General features: G+C 46.4%; 1 protein-coding gene across 1 annotated transcript in view; it reads left to right on the top strand.

The window, feature by feature from the left end:
* LOC137334354 (collagen alpha-1(VII) chain-like) overlaps window positions 1-22,319 on the top strand; it is a 299,572-nt gene that overhangs the window by 122,535 nt on the left and 154,718 nt on the right. The window contains exons 31-45 of the mRNA XM_067999062.1: window positions 472-615; window positions 1,847-2,016; window positions 4,975-5,010; window positions 6,800-6,826; window positions 8,612-8,656; window positions 9,774-9,896; window positions 9,998-10,069; window positions 11,097-11,132; window positions 13,058-13,111; window positions 15,087-15,155; window positions 16,290-16,403; window positions 17,514-17,540; window positions 19,451-19,504; window positions 19,601-19,672; window positions 20,754-20,813. Of these exons, the coding sequence (XP_067855163.1) occupies window positions 472-615; window positions 1,847-2,016; window positions 4,975-5,010; window positions 6,800-6,826; window positions 8,612-8,656; window positions 9,774-9,896; window positions 9,998-10,069; window positions 11,097-11,132; window positions 13,058-13,111; window positions 15,087-15,155; window positions 16,290-16,403; window positions 17,514-17,540; window positions 19,451-19,504; window positions 19,601-19,672; window positions 20,754-20,813 (1,103 nt within the window). The remainder of the gene's footprint in view (window positions 1-471; window positions 616-1,846; window positions 2,017-4,974; window positions 5,011-6,799; window positions 6,827-8,611; window positions 8,657-9,773; window positions 9,897-9,997; window positions 10,070-11,096; window positions 11,133-13,057; window positions 13,112-15,086; window positions 15,156-16,289; window positions 16,404-17,513; window positions 17,541-19,450; window positions 19,505-19,600; window positions 19,673-20,753; window positions 20,814-22,319) is intronic.

Here is a 22,319-nt window from a genome sequence, read left to right as displayed (position 1 = left end):
ATATCTCTCTTACATGCTTTGCAGTATTAACACAAAACATGCAGACGCCAGTAATTTTTTTTTAAAGTAGGCTATCTGCACCTTCCGATTGTTGGGTGCATTTCTTGCGCAGATTGCCATCGGAATCTCAGGTGAGACGTTAAACCGAGACCCAGTCTGCCCTCTCAGGCGGACGTGAAAGATCCCACGGCACTATTTCAAAGAAGAGCAGGGGAGTTCTCCCCCGGTGGCCTGGGTCAACGATCATCTCTCAACCAATATCACTAAAAAAAACAGATTATCTGGTCATTATCGCCTTGCTATTTGTGGGATCTTGCTGTGTGCAAATTGGCTGCTGCGTTTCCCTATATTACAATACTTCAGAAGTACTCAATCGGCTGCAAAGCGCTTTGGGGACATCCTGAGGTCGTGAACTGTATAATGGCGAGTTCTTTCATTTCTTTTCTAATCTCCTTTTCTGTTCTTCCTCAGGCAAAGCAATCGAATTTGTACTGGATTACGTGTTTCAACTCTCAGCAGGGAGGCGCCCACAGGTCCCTGCCCTGCTGGTGCTGGTAACAGACGGGCGCTCGGAAGACAGATTCACGGAGGCTGTCAGGAGGGCAAAGGCTGCAGGTATTTTCCTGTATCCTTCACCCCTCCCTCGCTTTGTTTATTGAGGGAATTTCTTGGAGCGGGGGGACATCTGTTGAGGGGAGGAGAATTTTTTTAATATATATTACAGAGGGTTGTTAGGATATGGAACTGATTGCCAGAAACAGGTGGCAGGAGTTTTTTTTCATTCGTTCATGGGATGTGGGCGTTGCTGGCAAAGCCAGCATTTATTGCCCATCCCTAATTGCCCTTGAGAAGGTGGTGGTGAGCCGCCTTCTTGAACCGCTGCAGTCCGTGTGGTGAAGGTTCTCCCACAGTGCTGTTAGGAAGGGAGTTCCAGGATTTTGACCCAGCGACGATGAAGGAATGGCCGATATATTTCCAAGTCGGGATGGTGTGTGACTTGGAGGGGAACGTGCAGGTGGTGTTGTTCCCATGCGCCTGCTGCCCTTGTCCTTCTAGGTGGTAGAGGTCGTGGGTTTGGGAGGTGCTGTCGAAGAAGCCTTGGCGAGTTGCTGCAGTGCATCCTGGAGATGGTAGAACACATAAAAGGATGAGGAAAAACCTTTTTACACTGCGAGTGGTTAGGATCTGGAAGGCACTGCCAGGGGGTGTGGTGGAGGCAGATTCAATCATGGCCTTCAAAAGGGAACTGGATAAATACTTGAAAGGAAAAAAATTGCAGGGCTACAGGGATAGAGTGGAGCTAGCTGGATTGCTCTTGCATAGAGCTGGTCGGGTGGCCTCCTTCCGTGCTGTATCCTTTCCATGATGCTATAACAGCTTTTGAAAGGAAAGTGGATAAGTATTTGAAAAAGAAATAAATTGAAAGAGGTAGGGGGAAAGTGCAGGGCGATGGGCTGAATCCTTCTCCTGTTGGGACCATGTGAGTGTCCTCTGTGGAATGCAACTGGGCAGAGCTGAGTTACATCAGTTGTAATGTTAGACTATCACCTTGGAGCTTTTGCTCAATTGTCTCTTTTGGGGAGGTGTTGGGGGGAGGGGAGAGGTCAGGGAGACATTTCCCAGAATTGCCCCGTCTTGAAAGTTTTTACCTGTGTTGGAGGGGGAGATGTCCACAACAGTGTAAATTGCTCACGGTTCATTAGAAAGAGCAGGCTGAGAGGGAGATTTCATAGCTAATGTGCGGGCGAGGCGTCACCCGAGGCAGGTTTTAGTGTATAATTCTAGAACACTGCCTGAGGAACGGAAATTACGCTAATGTTCCAAACACCCTTTATTTCAATGTTAGGCATCCATCTGTATGCTGTAGGCGTCGCCGAAGCTGATATTAATGAACTGCAGAATATCGTTACCAACGGAGACTCCAGGAACATTGTCTACGCAGAGAACTTTGACTCGCTGGCCCAGTTTGAAGGGGCCCTTGCTGATGTAATCTGCGTAGCTGCCAGCAAGCCAGACGTGAGTGACATCCAACCTATCCCCAGTGCTCAGAGATCTGACCAGTGGCAAAATAACTGCACTTCATTTCACCCTCACTCCCCCACAGCTTTACCTCAAGTTCCACCAATTCTGGCCTCTTGCACAGGCCCAATTTTCATTGCTCCACCATTGGCGGCCATGCCTTTAGCTGCCAAGGCCCTAAGCTCTGGAATCCCCTCCCTAAACCTCTCCTCTCTCTTTCCTCCTTTAAGACGCTCCTTAAAACCTACCTCTTTGATCTAGTTTTTGGTCACCTGTCCTAATATCTCCGTGTGTGGCTCGGTGTCAAATTTTGTTTGATAAACGCTCCTGTAAAGTGCCTTGGGACGTTTTACTATGTTAAAGTTCTGTTGGCACAATTAAAGGCATGATTAAGAAGATTGCAGATGATACAAAAATTGGCTGTGTGGTTGATAATAAGACCATAAGACCACAAGAGAGAGGAGCACGAGTAGGCCATTCGGCCCCTCGAGCCTGCTTCGCCATTCAATGAGATCATGGCTGATCTGATTTTTACCTCAACTCCACTTTCCCGTCTTTTCCCCATATCCTTTGACTCCCTTGCTGATCAAAAATTTGTCTAACTCAGCCTTGAATGTATTCAATGACTCAGCCTCCACAGCTTTTTGGGATAAAAGAATTCCAAAGATTCACGACCCTCTGGGAGAAGAAATTCCTCCTCATTTCGGTCTTAAACGGGCGACCCCTTATTCTGAGACTATGCCCCCTATTTTAGATTCCCCCATGAGGGGTAACATCCTCTCAGCATCTACCCTATCGAGTCCCCTCAGAATCTTGTATGTTTCAATAAGATCTCCTCTCATTCTTCTAAACTCCAATGAGTATAGACCCAACCTGTTCAATTTTTCCTCATAAGACAACCCTTCCATACTCGGAATCAACCTAGTGAACCTTCTCTGAACTGCCTCCAATGCAAGTATGACCTTCCTTAAATAAGGGCACCAGAACTGTCCGCAGTACTCCAGGTGTGGTCTCACCAGCACCCTATACAGTTGTAGCATGACGTCCCTGCTTTTATACTCCACCCCCCTAGAAATAAAGGCCAATATTCCGTTTGCCTTCCGGATTACCTGCTGCACCTGTATGTTGACTTTTTGTGTTTCATGTACGAGGAAATCCAGATCCCTCTGTACCGCAGCATTTTGTAGTATTTCTCCATTCAAATAATATTTTGCTTTTTTATTTTTCCTCCCAAAGTGGATGACTTCACATTTTCCCACATTATATTCCATCTGCCAAATTTTTGCCCATTCGCTTAACCTGTCAATATCCCTTTGCAGACACTTTGTGTCCTCATCTCAACTTGCTTTTCCACCTCTCTTGGTATCATCAGCAAATTTGGCCACAAGACTCTCTGTTCCTTCATCCAAGTCATTGATATATATTGTAAATAGTTGAGGCCCCAGCACTGATCCCTGAGGCACCCCACTAGTTACAGATTGCCATTTTGAAAATGACCCTTTTATCCCGACTCTTTGTTTTCTGTTAGTTAGCTAATCCTCTATCCATGCCAGTATATTACCCCCAACACCATGAGCTCTTATCTTGTGCAGTAATCTTTGATGTGGCACCTTATTGAATGCCTTTTGGAAATCCAAATATACTGCATCCATTGGTTCCCCTTTATCCACCCCGCCCGTTACTTCCTCAAAGAACTCTAATAAATTTGTCAGGTACGATTTCCCCTTCATAAAACCATGTTGACTCTCTTTGATTGTATTATGAGTCTCCAAATGTCCTGCTACTACTTCCTTAATAATGGATTCTAGCATTTTCCCAATGACAGATATTAGGCTAACTGGTCTATAGTTACCTGCTTTCTGTCTCACTCCCTTCCTGAATAGGGGTGTTAGGTTTGCGGTTTCCCAATCCGCTGGGACCTTTCCAGAATCTAGTGAATTCTGGAAGATTACAACCAATAGTGTAGTGAGGAGGAAAGCTGTAGACTGCAGGAAGATATCAATGGACTGGTCAGGTGGGCAGAAAAGTGGCAAATGGAATTCAATCCAGAGAAGTGTGAGGTAATGCATTTGGGGAGGGTAAACAAGGTAAAGGAATACACAATAAATGGGAGGATACTGAGAGGTGTAGAGGAAGTGAGGGACCTTGGAGTGCATGTCCACAGATCCCTGAAGGTAGCAGGACGGGTAGATAAGGTGGTTAAAAGGACATATGGGATACTTTCCTTTATTAGCCGAGGCACAGAATATAAGAGCAGGGAGGTTATGCTAGAACTGTATAAAACACTAGTTAGGCCACAGCTTGAGTACTGTGTACAGTTCTGGTCACCACATTACAGGAAAGATGTGATTGCACTAGAGAGGGTACAGAGGAGATTTATGAGGATGTTGCCAGGGCTGGAGAATTTTAGCTATGAGAAAAGGCTGGATAGGCTGGGGTTGTTTTATTTGGAACAGAGGAGGCTGAGGGGTGATTTAATTGAGGTGTACAAAATTATGAGGGGCCTAGATGGAGTGGATAGGAAGGATCTATTTCCCTTAGCAGAGAGATCAGTAACCAGGGGGCATAGATTTAAAGTACTTGGTCGAAGGATTAGAGGGGAGCTGAGGAAAAAAAATTTCATCCAGAGGGTGTTGGGGGTCTGGAACTCACTGCCTGAAAGGGTGGTAGAGGCAAGTAAAACATACTTGGATGTGCACTTGAAGTGCCGCAACCTACAAGGCTACGGACCAAGAGCTGGAAAGTGGGATTAGGCTGGGTGGCTCTATTTCGATCGGCACCAACACGATGGGCCGAATAGCCTCCTTCTGTGCCATAAATCTTCTATGTTTCTGTGTTTCTAAAGGCACTATATAAATGCAAGTTGTTATTGTTGTAACCAAGTTCTGGACTTGCATCTTTACACTATAGTGCTTTCAGTGCAAGTAAAGTTTATTTTTGAATTTTTTTCCCCAGACTCCTAAACCAGGCCACTGTATCCAGTGTCCAAAGGTAGGTACACCAAGGTCTTTCTTTCTGAAAAGCTTTTCTTAGTTACGTAGTTCTAATGAGATCGCATTCTGTGTACGAGTTTTAAAAGTCCACCCTTTAAATCACTGACATTTACCCCAATACATCAAGGAACGGATTCCAGTAACAAATTGTGCAGTGTGAAATCAGCACTTGCGTACTTGTTGCTAAGATAGTGATGTTTTCAAAATTCGAAATGTTCTAAAAGCGTGATCTTCAACACCCTAATTACACGGCAATTTTTGATTTAAAAGCTATCGCAGAGCCGACTAGCTGCCACGTGTGTCTACACTGTCTGTTGGAGATTCTACAGTATTGTAAAAGAGAACTTGTGTCGTCTATTTGCAAATAGTTTGTAAAACAGCAGCATCAGTTAAGAGGTTAGAGTACGGAAGGGGAATGCTGGAAAAGCCTGTGATGAGATTATTGGTTATTATCTTTATTTTGGACTTTTGCCATTTCCAAAGCAACATTTTGGTCTGCGTATGCGTCAAAAATCTTCAGCATTGGCTTGGATGGGAGGCAGGAACTGTGGAGTGGGCAGTGGGTTCTCCAAGAGGACCTTGGAGACACCGGGTGGGGGTGAGGTACACAGTGAAAAGGGTTTTCCTAAGACATGGAAGTTGTTACATGGGAAGACCGTTCAAACAGTCAGCACCAATGGGTTCAAGAGACCATTGGATCCTATATCTAAGTAGAAAAGAGATTGAGGGTTATGTTGACAAGGTAGGAAGGTTGGTCTTTGAAAAAGAGGCTGGTTTACTTGGACCTCATTGTCTATTCTGTTGTAAAAATGCTTCAGTTTTTAACGGCCTGTCCACATTGAGTCCACACTGTTTCCAAATCTTGGAAAATTGTTAGCCCGTCTTTGGGAGAACACTATCTGGTAAATAAAGTGTTATCCCAAAAGGGCAAAATGCGCTGGCTACTTAAGATCTGTAATGTTGTCGTGGACTTTAGTAGTAGTGTGTGTGTGTGTGTGTGTGTGTGTGTGTGTGTGAGAGTGTAAGAGTGCACGCGCGTGTGTTAACTGGGGTTAAAAAGAGTGAATTGGGAAGAGGTGTGGAGGAAGACTATGGTCACCCCTTGTTCTTGTTTCCGTTATTACAGCATTATTTTAAAAGGAGGTTGTCACCTGTTAAAATGACTTCAATGACTCGTGCCAACACAGACTGAGTACAGTGATTTGATCCTCAACGTGTTTTTTTTTAAAACGCAGAGCACATTTGTTGCGGGGCAGGTTTTTAAGAGGAGCCCAGTTTGCCTTTTCAGGTACTTGGCCTGTCCAAAAATTCCTGTGATCGCTCTCATTTAAGCCCCGCTCTTTCTCGGGCTCAAAGGAATGCTTTATGATCCTGTGTATCGGCCTCTACCTGAATAATAGTTCCCACGGGTGTGTAGGCACAAACATTTTATTAATGTTCAAAGAGAAATATATGAAAATAGAGAAAGACCAGGGTTTCCAACAGGGCTGGGGGGAAAAAAAATGGCTTCTCTCTATGGTCAAAAAAACGAGGCAAGGCCAATCCAACAACATCTAGTGGCCAAAATCAGCCACTGCACCACCTCACAGATAACACATTCCCACTTGGCCACATTACCCTAAGATTCAACCTTGACTCAAAAGACCTTTCATCCATTTAGTATTCTTGGTAAAGATGGGACGGGGAGTGTGAGTGTCAAAGTCAGCTTAGAGGTTTGAAAATTTATTTTGGTTTTGTAAAATAATTTTCACACAAGTATGTTTTATTTTTCTCTCTCTCTGCTACAGGGTGAGCAAGGTGAACCAGGAAGAAATGTAAGTGTCGCCTTTTCAAATGAATTAAAGTAGAAATTATTGGTCAAAATTTGGCACAGTACTGCACTGTTAAAGTTAAGCATCAGCTCCTCTATTTTTAATTCTGTTGCTTTACTTTTTATTTCCCCCCATTAATTGATTAGTTTCCTTTTTTTTTTAGGTAATTTATTTTTCTCCCACGCTGTTCTAAGCTGGGAGGAGGGGCTGGACACCCGGGGAGTAAAAGTTCGCCTGGGCCCGAGGCCTACCCGACATAGGGGGCCTCGGGCCTAATCGGGCCTGTCGCGCCGTCACACGCGGCTCGCCCATCTCGCGAAAACTAATTTCTGGGCCGCTTGCTTCACCGGCGGCGGCTCTCAGATACGTGTCGGGAGAGGAGGGGGTGGGGGGGGGGGAGGACAGCGGGAGGGGAGGGGCGGGGCCCAATGCGGCCAACAGCGGCCGTCAGGAGTGCCACGGAGCCCGGGAGGAGTTGTTCCTGGCTCCGCGTGAATTTAAAATAAATGCTATAAACTTATCTTTTCGGTAGCGCAGCCAGGCCTGGAAATTCTGAGCGGCCCAATTTCCCTGGGAAGTCCTAAAGCAGATGTTATGCCCCTCGTTAGCGTATGCTAAGGGCATGTTTTAGGCGGCTGCCCCGGACGCCTGATAAATGGCCCAACCCGATTTTGGGCCGGCGGTTTTTCAAGCGTCCTTGGGGCGCAGGACGTCGGTCCCCGAAACTGGGGCTCGTTGGGCCCATTTTACGCCCGTAAAACAAACCGCAACAAGGTATAGTTTCCACCCCCTGGTCTCAGAGTGACACCGGTGTCATTCTATAACCATCTGATATCAAGTGGATGGGCAGTGACCTTACCTCTGGTTTGCCTTGGTCACTCCCTCTGGCCTCCACCTGCCAGCTCCGTGTGAAGGCAGAGCTGAGATCAGGTGCTCACTCTGCAAGGAACCTTGATCACAAACCCAAGTACTGTCACCTTGTCGCCTCCAATTCAGTTGCTTCTAAATCAGCCAACAGTGCAGCCAGTTTACTGTAATCTTTGACACAAGTGGATTGGTGGGATAGCTTCAGGGCAGAATTTGCCTCTTTGAATGTGGAAAAGATGTCCATAAGTGGCCTCAAATTGAAAGCTCTTGAGGAATGTGTTAGTAATTCTGCATCAAAATAATATAACAGAATTACTGTCCGTTTAAGAATTACATAGAATTACATAGGATTTACAGCACAGAAACAGGCCATTTGGCCCAACTGGTCTGTGCCAGGGTTTATGCTCCACACGAGCCTCCTCACACCCTACTTCATCTCACCCTATCAGCATATCCTTCTATTCCTTTCTCCCCCATGTGCTTATCTAGCTTCCCCTTAAATGCGTCTATGCTGATCACCTCAACTACTCCATGTGGTAGCAAATTCCACATTCTAACCACTCTCTGGGTAAAGAAGTTTCCCCTGAATTCCTTACTGGATTTATCAGTGACTATCTTATATTTATGACCTCTAGTTTTGGACTCCCCCACAATTGGAAGCATCTTCTCTACATCTACCCTATCCAACCTCTTCATAATTTTAAAGACCTCTATCAGGTCACCCACCTCAGCCTTCTCCTTTCTAGAGAAAAGAGACCCAACCTGTTCAGTCTTTCCCGATAGTTATACCCTCACAGTTCTGGTATCATCGAGTTAAGGAATGCTGCTTGGCTCCAGAGTTTTTTTGTGTAATCCCAGTTTACAGCACTCGACTCTCTTCATACAGTAAATATAATGTTCCATTACTGTTCTGCTCCTCAGGGTAAAAGAGGCAAAGCTGGGACTACTGGACTGAACGGTGAGCCTGTAAGTGTTGTGTTCCACCAGAATGTCATTGTTTTCCCGCAGCTCCATGTTTGAACGCCTCCAGTCAGGTTTCCACCCCTGCCACAGCACTGAAATGGGCCCATCAAAGTCACAGTGTGACTGTAACCATGATGCGCTCTCCCTCCTGATCCTTTTCGGCCTCTTTACAGTCTTTGACAGGGTCCACACCACCCTGCTCCACCTCCTCTCCTCCGTTGTCCAGCTCGGTGGGACTGCTCTCGCTTAGCACTCTTATCGATCCAATTATAGTCAGAACATCTCCAGCGATGGTTTCTCTTCCCGTCCCCATACTGTTACCTCTGGATTCCCCCAAGGATCTATCCTTGACCCCCCTGCTCTTCCTCGTTTACATGCTGTCCCTCGGCGCATCATCTGAAGACATAGGGACAGGTTCCACATGGACGCTGATTACCTCTCCAGCACCTCTGCTCACCTCCTCCATTGCCTCTGTGTTGTCAGGCTGCTTGTCTGACATCCAATCCTGGATGAGCCACAATTTCCTCCAGTTACACATTGGGAAGACCAAAACCATCGACTTTGGCCCCCTGCCACAAACTCCGTTCCCTCACCACTGATTCCATCCCTCTTCCTGGCCACTGACTCAGATTGAACCAGACTGTTCACAGCCTGGGTGTCCTATTTGATCCTGAGGTCACGAACATACAAAATTAACAGGCAGGAAAAAACCAGCTGGTCCATCAAGCCTGCTCCACACACCATGATGGCTGGAGCATCATGAATAGACACTTAATTCCCCTCCCCCCCGCCCCCCCCCCCCACCCCACAGCCATGTAATCTCCTGGGAGAGGCAAAAAAAAACAGGAAAAAAACCCCAGGGCCAATAAGGGAAAAAAATACTCTGGAAAATCCCTCTCCGACCCCCCTTTAGATGATCAAGAGTTCATTCCATTCAGTGGCATAAATGATAACTGTTCAAAGGTGTGGATTGACTGAGAACTAAACACTGCAGAGGGGGAAAAAAGGAAAAATGGAAAATAATCAAACAATATTTCCAGAACTTAAGAGGCAATGGATAATTCCAAAACCAGAGGAAGTAATCTGCTGAAATGGTTCATGTTGGTTTCTCTTTATTCAGGGTCGGCCCGGTTTGCCAGGCCCTCGAGGTCCAACTGGCCCAATTGGCCCACAGGGGACTCCAGGAATCCCAGGCGTCGTAGATGGAAGCTATCGGGGGTTGAAGGGCGACAAAGGAGAAGCGGTCAGTACATAGCGGGCTACCGTCCTTCTTATTTATTGCCCAAACGTGATGCCGTTTTCTTCGAGCAGCCCAGTGACTTGTGGAATACGTATGCTTTCTAGGGATACCCGGGGAGAGATGGCATACCAGGAACGCCGGGGAGGTCCGGAAACCCAGGCCCATCTGGACTGCCTGTGAGTAACTAACGCAGCTACAAATGCCAACATATTGCCGGGAGTGGGATCTTTCAAGGGGAAATCGGGAGTTCGTGGTATTTGCATTCACTTCCAACTTTTGTTCTTAAACTGGCTCACTAGGAAACCTGCCGTCCTTACCTGGTCTGGGCCCATATGCGACTCCAGTCCCACACCAACGTGGTTAACTCTTAACCGCCCTGCGGAGTGGTCTAGCAGGGCCCATTTAGTTGTACCGAACCACTACCAAAAATTCAACGTGGACTGTCGAGGTCGAAGAAGAATGCCCATCACCACCTTCTCAATTGTCCTGGCCAATATTTATCCCTCAACCAACACCTCTAAAACTGTTGCCCCGTTAATGGCCAGGTACGTTTTTAGAAACCACGCTTTTCAAAGTCGCACATTCCGTTAGAGGGTACTTAATGACAGAGAAAAGCAGGCAAACCTCCCATCTTTTGCCAAAAGAGGGATATCATCCCCATAGCAACCAGTCTGTAGAGGTCTATACCTGGACAGGAGGGTGTGTAAAAGATCCCATGGCATTATTTCAAAGAAGAGCAGGGGAGTTCTCCCCGGTATCCTGGCCAATATTTATCCCTCAACCAACATTACTAAAAACAGATTATCTGGTCATTTATCTCATTGCAGTTTGTGGGATCTTGCTGTGCGCAAATTGGCTGCTGCGCTTCCTACATTACAACAGCGAATACTCTTCAAAAAGTACTTCATTGGCTGCAAAGCGCTTTGGGACGTCCTGAGGTCATGAAAGGCGCAAGTTTGTTCTTTCTTTCAAGGGCAGCTAGGGATGGGCAATAAATTATGCCCACATCCCAAGAACGAATTTTTAAAAAATGTATGTGCGTGTATTGGACTAGGTGATGTGTGTGGACAGGACAAATGAGCAGCCACTAAGCGGTATTGTGTAGTCATGGCAACGCTACAGTTCTCATTTGTATTTCACTCAAATAAACATTCTTTTTGTTTATTTTCCTTAACTCACATTGTAACTTTTTTTTAATTTTAGGGAAATCAAGGTGTTCCGGGAGTGCGAGGAGATCCAGTAAGTATAAATTATGACGGAGGGACTTTGTGATCAAGCTGGAGTTTCTTGAAGTGAGGTTCTGCCCATCAGTTAAGAGAATCAACCTGCTGTTTAAGTAGTGAGTGTGACGGTGGCTCCATTAGTAAGTGAACTGCCTTGTGTAGGAGCTGAGCTGTGGTAGTCCCGAAAGGTCACAGGTTCGAATTCCCAGTCCGTGCTACAACGGACTTCAGTGACCTCCAAGGTAGGGAAAGGTGCAATCGGCCAGCCTTCCTGGTTGCTATCCGTTGACCTCCACCAGAGAGTTGGGGGGGGGGGGTGTGGACAGTCAGGTGAGAACAGAATCAGACTTGATTATGATACTCTGCTCCTGCACCCCTTCCCCGCTCCTCTCCTTCTAACAGCTCACAGGCACTCACTGTCCAGGCTCACACATTAATAATAGCCATTGGGAGAGTGTATCAAGAGCAACCAGTGCTCGTACCCCAGTGGGAAGACAGTGGGGAAGAAATGTTATATGCCCCGTTCAATAGTAAGTTCTGATGTAGTCAGTGAGGAATTGAATACCTGCTGGGGAGTGTAACAGGTGGCTGGTACATTAACACCTGCTTTGCGCCACCCGCCTGAGATTAATTTCTACCCCAGTGTCTTCAGGAAGAGGGGAGAAAATGAGAGCGGAGTTTTTATTACATTTTAAAACGGTGAGTGCTGATGACATCATCGGGGAGCTAGCTCGGAGGAGTCACTCAGCCGAGGGATTTGAGGCAATGGAATGAAGAGACGCACGGCGGGAAGTTGAAGAGCCCTAGGTTAATCGTGGCATCGGCCGATATTCATTCAGCTCCCTCAGACTCTCCGAGCCAATAACTCCTCTGAACCGGTGATGTCATCACTGTTTTTGGAAAACAGTTCTAAAAACTTGCAGTGGCTCGAGTTTTAAAAAGAGCCGGTCGGTGTTGTTGAGACTCCCTTCTTCTAACAAACGGTCGCTGGAAAATCCTTTTCACTGGGAGATAATGAAAAGTGATTTTAAAAAAAGCCACTCGCAAGGCAGGCCATTGTGATACCTGACTCTGAAATCACCATCCCTTCGATCGGTTAATGGGCTGCAGATCTGATCTGTAGAGATCCAGATCCACGTTTGACTTGAATTGGAATCTCAGGCATCATTTTGAAGAGATACGTGCGGTGAGATCTTTTAGTGAAGCAGAGGGGGAATTCTTGCTTTGCTCAGTGACTAATGACTGAGCCAAGTGAGTTCTTATCACTTCCATCTGCTCACAATCCAGCACCGTCTTCACCTCTGGGACTCTTCATGCAAGATTGCAGCAAATTGCACCACATTCAGTACGTGTGGAGATTTGTGGGATTTAATGTGGCTTGTTACTTTGTGCCAAATACTGTTGCCCCATTAATGGCCAGTGGCGTTTTTAGAAACTGCGCTTATCAAAGTCGCACATTCCGTTAGAGGGTTTTTAATGACAGAGAAAAGCAGGCAAACCTCCCATCTTTTGCCAAAAAGAGGAATATCATCTCCATAGCAACCAGTCTGTAGCGGTCTGTTCCCGTACAGGAGAGTGTGTAAAAGACCCCATGGCACTATTTCAAAGAAGAGCAGGGGAGTTCTCCCCGGTGTTCTGGCCAATATTTATCTCTCAACCAACATCACTAAAACAGATGATCTGGTCATTATCTCATTGCTGTTTGTGGGATCTTCCTGTGCGCAAATTGGCTGCTGTGTTTCCTACATTACAACAGTGACTACACTTCAAAAATGTACTTCATTGGCTGTAAAGCACTTTGGGATGTCCTGAGGTCGTGAAAGGCGCTATATAAATGGAAGTCTTTTTTTTAAATAGTACCCAGTCTGTGGAGGTAGGTCTGTGCCCATACAGGCAGGTACCAATCACTGTTGATTTAAAAATATTTGTTTCTTGTTTCAGGGGGATCCTGGAATATCAGGAGCAGCTGGCCCAGTGGGTCCAAAGGGAGAAAGGGTGTGTACACACTGAGCCTTTAAAAGAACATGAAAAAAATGGAATTATATTTAAGCATGGGTGTATTGAAGATCCCAGAGCTTCTAGTGAAGTATTATGACATTTTGAGGTGTTGTCTTAAAATACCGGTTAAAAATCGCAGATATACATAAACTGTGGTACTTCCAGTAATTGGACACTCCCTGAAAACTATCTAGATTGTCCTGTTGCTTTCCTTCCCTTTCTTTTCCCTCCCTATCTCAGTAACCTCTTCCAGCCCTGCAACCCTCCAAGATCTCTGCACTGCTCCAATTCTGGTCTCTTGCGCATCCCTGATTTTAATCGCTCCACCATTGGCGGCCGTGCCTTCAGCTGCCTAGGCCCTAAGCTCTGGAATTCCCTCCCTAAACCTCTCCGCCTCTCTACCTCTCCTCCTTTAAGACCCTCCTTAAAACCTACCTCACCTGTCCTAATATCTCCTTATGTGGCTCGATGTCAATTTTTGTTTGATAATCGCTCCTGTGAAGCGCCTTGGGACGTTTTACTACGTTAAAGGCGCTATATAAATGTAAGTTGTTGTTGATCTTACCGTACTTCCACGGAAGTGGAAAGTACGCCCAGAAAATGATGGGATGAAGGATGTCCCTCGGCTGGAAGGGTTCGTGAGTGAAAGGATTTGGGCTCCATTGACCCTGTTCCAAGTGCGTGCAACCCTGCAGCACACCCCCTCCGCTAGTTCAGTACTAGGTTGGAATTCTCACTCAGGCCATAAGAGTTGTTGGGGAGGGAAATGGAAATGTAGGAGATACTCGTCTTCGGTTAGTGTGAAGTTGCACCGTTGCATGAATGTAGAGGGAACTCCTTGCAGGGAGTGCTTGATGCTAACACTGGCCGCAGAAAGTAGATTCAACAGCATCGACGTTCCTTGATGAGTATAAATGCAACAGAAGTGTGTTTGTTTTTAATACCCCACTGCTTCCCTTCAACAACTCTGTGGACAGCATTGACTTCAGTTTCTTGTAGCCTGGTCACAGCACGGAACCGCCCTTAATTTGGCAATGATTTGCCACTCTCACTCAGAGAGGCAACAGGGCGGCGAGTGGCAAATCGGTCCAATGACCCACTAGCCCTGTACTGGACGCTGTCCTGAGATTTGAGGCAGAGTAGAGGGAGCTTTACTCTGCGTCATTGTGCTGCACCTGAACTGAAAGTGCTTGACACTGGGTGCCTCCGATGGAAAGCTTTCCATTCATTCCCCAGCACTAACTCACCTCACCTTGATGGGCATAATGGGAACATAGGAACAGGAGGAGGCCAGTCAGCCCCTCAAGCCTGCTCCCGCCATTCAATTAGATCATGGCTGATCTGTCCCTAACTCCAATTACCTTCCTTAGCTCCATATCCCTTATCTATCGATCTCAGACTGGAAAGCTCCAACTGACTCCCAGTATCCACAGCCTTTTGAGGGAGAGAGTTCCAGATTTCCACTATCCTTTGTGGGAAAAAGTACTTCCTGATTTCCCTCCTGAACGGCCCGGCTCTTATTTTAAGATTATGTCCTCATCATTGGAAATAATTACTCTTATTTACGTTATTGAATCTTTTTAACATTTTAAACACCTTGATCAGATCACCCCTCAATCTTCTATACTCAAGGGAATACAAGCCAAGTTTATGAAACCTGTCCTCATAATTTAACCCTTTTAGCCCCGGTATCATTCTGTTGAATCTGCGCTGCACCTCCTCCAAGGCCAATATATCCTTCTTGAGATGCGGTGCCCATAACTGAACGCAGTACTCCAGATGGGGTCTGACCAAGGTTCGATACAATAATATTTATTTTTAATGTAGAAAAGGAACAGTTCCAAGTGGGGATAGTGTTGCTATAATTCATTGGCTGCGAAGCGCTTTGGGGACATCCTGAGGACGTGAGAGGCGTTATATAAATGTAAATTCTTTCCTTTTATTTAAATCTGTGGATTTCTTCCACTTTTAGGGTGAACCGGGCGCAGTGGTTGATGGTGGAGGAGGCTATCCTGGCAGAAAGGGAGAGCCGGGTCATCCTGTACGTATACGCTCTGGTTATTTAAATATCATTTCATTCACGTCATTCACAGTGTGCAGCCCGATCTGGGTTTTAGATAAGCAGTGGCGGTAGTGTAGCGGTCATGTTACTGGACTAGTAATCCAGAGACCTTAAATTCTCCTTGGCAGTTTTGAAAATTTGAATTCACTTTTTAAAAAATCTGGAAATAAAAATCTGTCATCGGTAAAAGTGACCACGGAGCTGTTGGATTAGAGTCATAGAGTTATACAGCACGGATAGAGGCCCTTCGGCCCATCGTGTCCGCGCCGGCCATCAAGCCCTGTCTAATCTAATCCCATATTCCAGTATTTGGTCCATAGCCTTGTATGCTATGGCATTTCAAGTGCTCATCCAAATGCTTCTTGAATGTTGTGAGGGTTCCTGCCTCCACAACCCTTTCAGGTAGTGAGTTCCAGACTCCAACCACCCTCTGGGTGAAAAAGTTCTTTCTCAAATCCCCTCTAAACCTCTCGCCTTTTACCTTGAATCTATGTCCCCTTGTTATAGAACCCTCAACGAAGGGAAAAAGCTCCTTAGTATCCATCCTATCTGTGCCCCTCATAATTTTGTACACCTCAATCATGTCCCCCCAAGTCTGAGATTGTCGTTTAAAAACCCTAAAAACACAAAGGTCCGATTCTCCGATCTTTGATTCGGCTGAGCGAGGCTTCATGCCAGGAGCAGGGTCTTGTGAACGTTGTCTGGTTGGGCACGGAGCTGAAGGAGGAAACTTAACGTTGAATTAAAAAAAACATTACAACAAAACCACTTATATTCTGTGCCTGCTTCAGATCCCAGCCGCTATTGGAGAAACTATCGCCATTTTGCTCCAACGCTTAAGGAACGATTTGAGGACCCCAGTTCAAAGATGGCTGAGCCACCTATTGCCTGACTAGAGCGCGCAGTCTCTTGAATAGATTAGTTCCTTTGGTGTTGCTTCTGTCATGGGAGCAAAAGCACCATTGGTTCCTTTGAAATTCTTAATCCATTGGCACTTGCTTAAATCATATTGGGACTGTTGATCAGTAATAGAATCTTAGCCCTTGATCCAATCTCCAAATTGAAAATTGGAAATGGAGGATACTTCAACACTCTTTTGCTCTTCTATTATAGGGTATTCCTGGTCCGCCCGGTCTTCCTGGACTAAGGGGCGAAAACGGGATTCCCGGCCATGTAGGACCGCACGGTCCCATCGGCCCTCCAGGGCCACCTGGGAGGACCATCAAGGTACGTTGTCATCTCAGCAAGAAACGACTGTTGCGGATACTGGGCTATATACGATTAAATCAACAGCTGATATGAAATAGCAACTTGTTCTCCTTTATTTGCTTGATAGCTGTGATGTGTTTGACGCTTGTTGATGAGGTACAGCTCTCTCGGAGGTGAGACGTTGTAAGAATTTGCTGTGGCTCTATGGTAGCACTCTTGCCTCAGAGTTAGAAGGTTGTGGGTTCAATCCCCAAGCCAGGACTCGAGCACATAATCTAGGGTGATATGTCAGTGCAGCACTGAGGGAATGCTACAGTGCTGGAGGTGCTGTCTTTTGGATGAGACGTTAAACTGAGGCCCTGTTCAGCTGACGTAAGAGTTCTTGTGGCACTATTCAAAGACAAGAAGGGAGGTTTTCCCAGTGTCTTGGCCAACATTCTTCCCTCAATCAATGGCACCAAAAACAGACTGATTCTTTTATCTTTTATTTGTGGGACTGTGGATGCTGGGGGACAATTGGAGCTTTCAAGACTAAGATCAATAGATTTTTATCAAATAAGGGTGTCCAGGGATATGGAGCTAAGGCGGGTAAATGGAGTTGAGGTACAGATCAGCCATGATCTAATTGAATGGCGGAGCAGGCTCGAGGGGCTGAATGGCCTACTCCTGTTCCTATGTTCAGTGCACTCTGAGTCAGCTTGCAACCTGACTCTTGAGTTACTCCGCCACTTGTACTCGAAACCGCTTTACAGCATTGCGGAAATGGCAGTATAACTGCAGGCCAGGATACTGCTGAAACAGTCAAAGCCTGCCTTGCCATCAGTCTCAATCACAGCCCTGTAATCTCGAGTCATTTCAGTGAGATCAGAGCTGCTCTGAAATTCACTTTGGAAGTTACAGATTGATTAGTTTAAACAGGGAATTTCAATATTGACTTTAATAATGTAATTGTGCCTTGAATAGAGTCAGCATTGATTGTATTGGGTTCACCACCAGAATGGTTACAAGAGTATTCAGCATCCAATTCTGTAAGATGGCATTGTAAAATGAATGGTTTACTCTTCTCGGGAGACAATTGTCCTTGGAATGTGTGACGTGCTCCTTATCATGCTTCTTGTTCTGTTGCAGGGGGATAAGGGAGATCCAGGTGAGAGAGTAAGTGAATGTTTCATTTAATCATCATCTCAAATTGATTGATTTTAGTGGCTGATTTTCTTTTTTTTTAACTCCCCCCCCCCCCCCCCCCCCCCCGCCCGGTTTTCTCCCCTTCTCTCTTGAAGGCAGTGACTGATGCCATCCGTGTGGCCATTCTTTATGCGCGAGCCCAAACATTGTTGTGTTTGGAGGTGCTTTCTGCGCCTCTGTTCTGGTTGCCAGAGCTGCCTGGAATTGAATCCAGCCCTCTGTGATTGGGACCAGGGTCTCCACCTCGTGTCCTGTGTGGTTGGGTTCCTGGGTCTGCCTGTTGCCCTGTTTACAGAGGTCATTAGAGCCAAATACTGTCCTGTCCTCACCCAACTGCCATCCAAATGTGGACACTTACCAGCTGGAGCCCCTGGATAGAGATTTTCCACCCCCCTCCTACTCCAGGGGGTGCTGAGGCTATTGTACATGCAAGGCCCCAAAGTACTTCTAAACATGTGATTTAATAGGTTGGATTTTATCATCTGAATGAATTAATATCTCACATTGAGCAATTAACTCCCTTCCCTGCTGCCTGACTCTACAACTATCCAGATCCCAGCTGCCCCTCCAAATCCCAGGATACTTGTCCCTCCAACTGACCCAAGTCTGCTGTCTGTCTAACTTAACTAGATCTCAGGGATACCTGTCTCTGCATATGGCTGTTCCTGAGGGGTGTCTATTTTCCCATCTGGCTGGGTCCCAGGCCTTCTGGTTGCCCTGTTTGGTTGGGGTCCAAAGCTGCATCCAGCCCAGTTTGTTTGCATCCTGGGCCTTCCTGTTGCCCTGTTTTATTTGGTTCTGAGCCTTCTTGTTTCTCTGTTAGCTTGCGCCTTAGGTCTGCATGTTGTTCCAACCCTTAGAGCTTCCTAAATTGCACCCAGAGTACACGAAGGATTACATAGAATGTATAGCACAGAAACAGGCCATTCGGCCCAACATGTCCATGCTGGTGTTTATGCTCCACACAAGCCTTCTCCCTCCCTACTCCATCTAACCCTATCAGCATAACCTTCTATTCCTTTCTCCCTCGTGTGTTTATCTCGCTTCCCCTTAAATGCATCTACGCTATTCGCCTCAACCACTCCATGTGGTAGTGAGTTCCACATTCTCACCACTCTCTGGGTAAAGAAATTTCTCCTGAATTCCCTTTGAGTTGAACTGAACTGTTAGCATTGTTTCTCACCATCAGATGACGTATCATTGGGTTTGAGGAGGCAAAACAGCCAGTTCTGATTGTACTCGGGTTTTGTGTTAACAGTATAAACATTAATATTAGGAAATTTGTTCCTGCATCTCATTTACATCTTCCAACGTTGTTGATATTAAGAGCTGATAGGCGTACAAGGTTTTGCTCAATTTACTGGTTGAACAGTGGGTGGTTATTGCACACTTTAGCAGGGAACGACTCAGGTGTCCAGTTGGAAAGTGGGGCAAGGTCCTGATGTCAGGCAGTTCAGCTTATTTAGGTCACCACTCTTGGCCAGCCACTCACTGATGAAGGTGGTAGCAATGCCAGTAGCCCAGACATCATGTTCTGGAGGCTGCAAGAGGATGCATTAGGGAGAACAAAGACAATCTCATCCTCTGTCCCCATGCGCGCCCCCCCCCCCCCCCCGCCCCGGCCCCTGCCTCACCCCAATGTTCTACTGCCAGGGGAGGATGGATGATGTTTGGAAGCGATGCTTGGTGGTGGTGGCACTGTACCACCTTACCAGCTGGGCAAAGGATGTGCGAGATGGAAGGAGGGTCAGACTGCCCCACCCTCCCACCTTCCCAGCGGGACAGGGAGGTTGCAGAGCAGCAGGGAGATTACGGGACTTAAAGGCAAGGAGGCAAAAGCAGAACAAAGAGACCGATTGACCATTTGACTGTTCCCACAGCATTCGCCAAGCGTGGATGGTGGAGCAGGTCAGAAAGGAGAGCCTGGCCCACCGGTGAGTATTTAAACATTGGTAATCTTACTAAAAGTGAGGAACCTACATTACTGGACAATCCTGCTCGTTAGAACTAACAATGCATTTTCTTTCAAGGGAGTTGCTGGTGAGCCCGGCAGCCCAGGACCAAGAGGGCTATTGGGGCCAACAGGACAGAAAGGTGACAAGGTAAATATTGATTATTTCCATTCCCAATTTAAAGGTCAATAGGATCAAGAAGTTAACCTGGAACGGTGGTTTCAGATACCCCCAGGGCAGCAGGAGATGGGGGTCAGGGTTGCACAGGACAAGTTTAAGACAGACACTGGGAAGTATTTGTTCGCACTGAAGGTGATCAAGAGCTGGAGTAGTTTGCCACAACAGCTGGAATGGGCCACCAGGAAGAGTTTATTGAGGCCAGGGCACTGAACTCATTTAAGAAACAGCCATATTGAGAAGACAGTAGGATTGGTATTCCGAAAGGATGAGATCAAATGCCAAAGGGCCTTTTCCATACAAAATGTGAGGGCTTCCAATGATCAGTAATGATAAAGGATTAGAAAGCCCGGTCTGTGTAGCTGGTAGCACTTAGTGTAATTATCATTTATCTGATTCCATGCAAGTTTCCCCCATCCCTTTTACAGAGCTGCAACATGGCCAGCATTGATGAGATGTAACACAGGTATCTTCCAGAGGATCAGAAAACCCCTTTAAGAGGCAAAGGCTGCTGTGTTGACAATGGCAAAGTTGGACACTGTCACCAGTGGAGCTGGCGGCCGTTTTACTGGCTGTGATTTGGGCTGAGCACAGACTAGGATTGTGGTTTGGTGATTTGGGCTGAGCACAGGCTAGGATTCTAGTCTTACGGTTCCCAGCATCTACGGACTTCCCTAGCACCAGGGATCCTCTGAGACTGAACTGGAAATGAAAGCCACGATTCGTGACTCTTAAACAACTGCTAGATTGGCTCAGTCGGTCCCCATTGCTGCCAATGCTCTTTAATCTGCTTCACAAAATGGTGCTGGGGGGGTGAAGGTCAACAACACCAGGAGCTCCGGTGCATTTCTTGGAGTAGAAGCAGCTTTAGACTACAAGGGTGGTAGCAGTTCTTTGTATAATTGTAATATGGCCTGAGCTGCCTCAATACGAGATGGAACTTGCGTGTGGAACTGTGAAACAACGAATTACACGGTGTCTCTAGAAAAACAGGGACGCACAAGAAATCGCGTTTCTGGAAATTGGTTCTGGAATTTTCTTTCTGTGTTTCCAGGGCAATACGGGTGAAGGTTTCCCAGGACCACCAGGCCGCCAAGGAGAACCAGGTGACCGGGTTAGTGACGTTACAAATCTCAACAAACTAAGTGGGTTAACACCTCTGTTAATTAATGGAGAAACAATTTTCATACAAACATGTTAAAGCATTCGTACGCTATTAGTACACAGTCTGATTTCACCCCATAGGTCATAAATGCATTATGTGGAGATGCTGGTGATGGACTGGGGTGGACAAATGTAAGAAGTCTTACAACACCAGGTTATAGTCCAACAGCTTTATTTAAAATCACAAGCTTTCGGAGGCTTCCTCCTACACTCACCTGACGAAGGAGGAAGCCTCTGAAAGCTTGTGATTTTAAATAAAGCTGTTGGACTATAACCTGGTGTTGTAAGACTCCTTACATAAAGGACGAAGAGAGATACTGGGAGTTTGAGCGTTTGTCGGGGAGGGCTGGGAAGAATAGTTAAAAGGATTTGATAGGGAGATACAGAGAAACTATTTCCTTTGGTGGGGGAATCAAGAACATAATCTTAAAATTAGAGCCAGGCCATCCAGGAGAAAAATCAGGAATTCTCTCCCCGAAAAGGCTGTGAATGCTGGGACAATCAGAGCGATAGATTTTTGTTAGGAAAGGGTATCAAGGGATATGGTGCAAAGGCGGGTAATTGGAGTTGAGGTGCAGATCAGCCATGATCTAATTGAAGGGCGGACTGGGCTCGAGGGGCCGAGTGGCCTGCTCCTGTTGCTAATGTTGCCATGTCCCTAACAGCTTGACTGCGTGCGTGTGGGGATTTGCATGTTGGGCGTGGAACTGAGTACAGAAGAAAACTGAGGAGAATCCACACTTTTCCAAGATGAACTGTCTCTAACTTGCCAACCTTTTGCTGAGTTCTAAACCAGGCAGAGGCTGAGAATAGGGGCAGGGCAGGGAGTGGAATCATCTCTTGCGTTCTGAGGGTAAATTCTGGTCACTGTCTGTTTTTGTCCCTCTCGTTGCTGATGCACATACCTCATGAATGACAGTAGCGTGACCAGCTCGTTGAGAGACAAATACGCAATTACATAACGTGGTGTTAAACACTTCAGGGGTGGGGAGAACATGAGATCATAAGAAATAGGAGCAGGAATAGGCCATTCAGCCCCTCGAGCCTGCTCCGCCATTCAATCAGATCATGGCTAATCTTCAACTTTCAGTCCACTTTCCCGCCCGATCCCCAAATCCCTCGAGGTGGGTTGAATGCGTCCCATACTGCTGCGGAGGTGATCCAATCCTCTGCAATGGGATTCTGTGTGGAACTCTCTCCCACAAAAGGCAGTAGATGCTACCTCAATTAATAATTTTAAACCTGAGATTGATCGATTTTTATAGGGTATTAAGGGATATGGAGCCAAGACGAGTAATTGGAGTTAGGGCGCAGAGTTAGGACAGTGGCCTTCAAGGTCCGTATTCAATGAAGCCTGGTGATTTCCTGACCCCCTTGTCCGATACATAGTCACTGAAGTTATTCAGCGCCCTGCCGGCAGTAGCCCAAGAAAGAACAGGTTTGGAAAAAAATTGTC

This window comes from Heptranchias perlo, chromosome 17 (assembly GCF_035084215.1).
Source record: "Heptranchias perlo isolate sHepPer1 chromosome 17, sHepPer1.hap1, whole genome shotgun sequence".
Taxonomy (NCBI): domain Eukaryota; kingdom Metazoa; phylum Chordata; class Chondrichthyes; order Hexanchiformes; family Hexanchidae; genus Heptranchias; species Heptranchias perlo.
The sequence above is the reverse complement of the archived record's forward strand: the minus strand, read 5'-3'. Positions and strand labels throughout refer to the sequence as shown.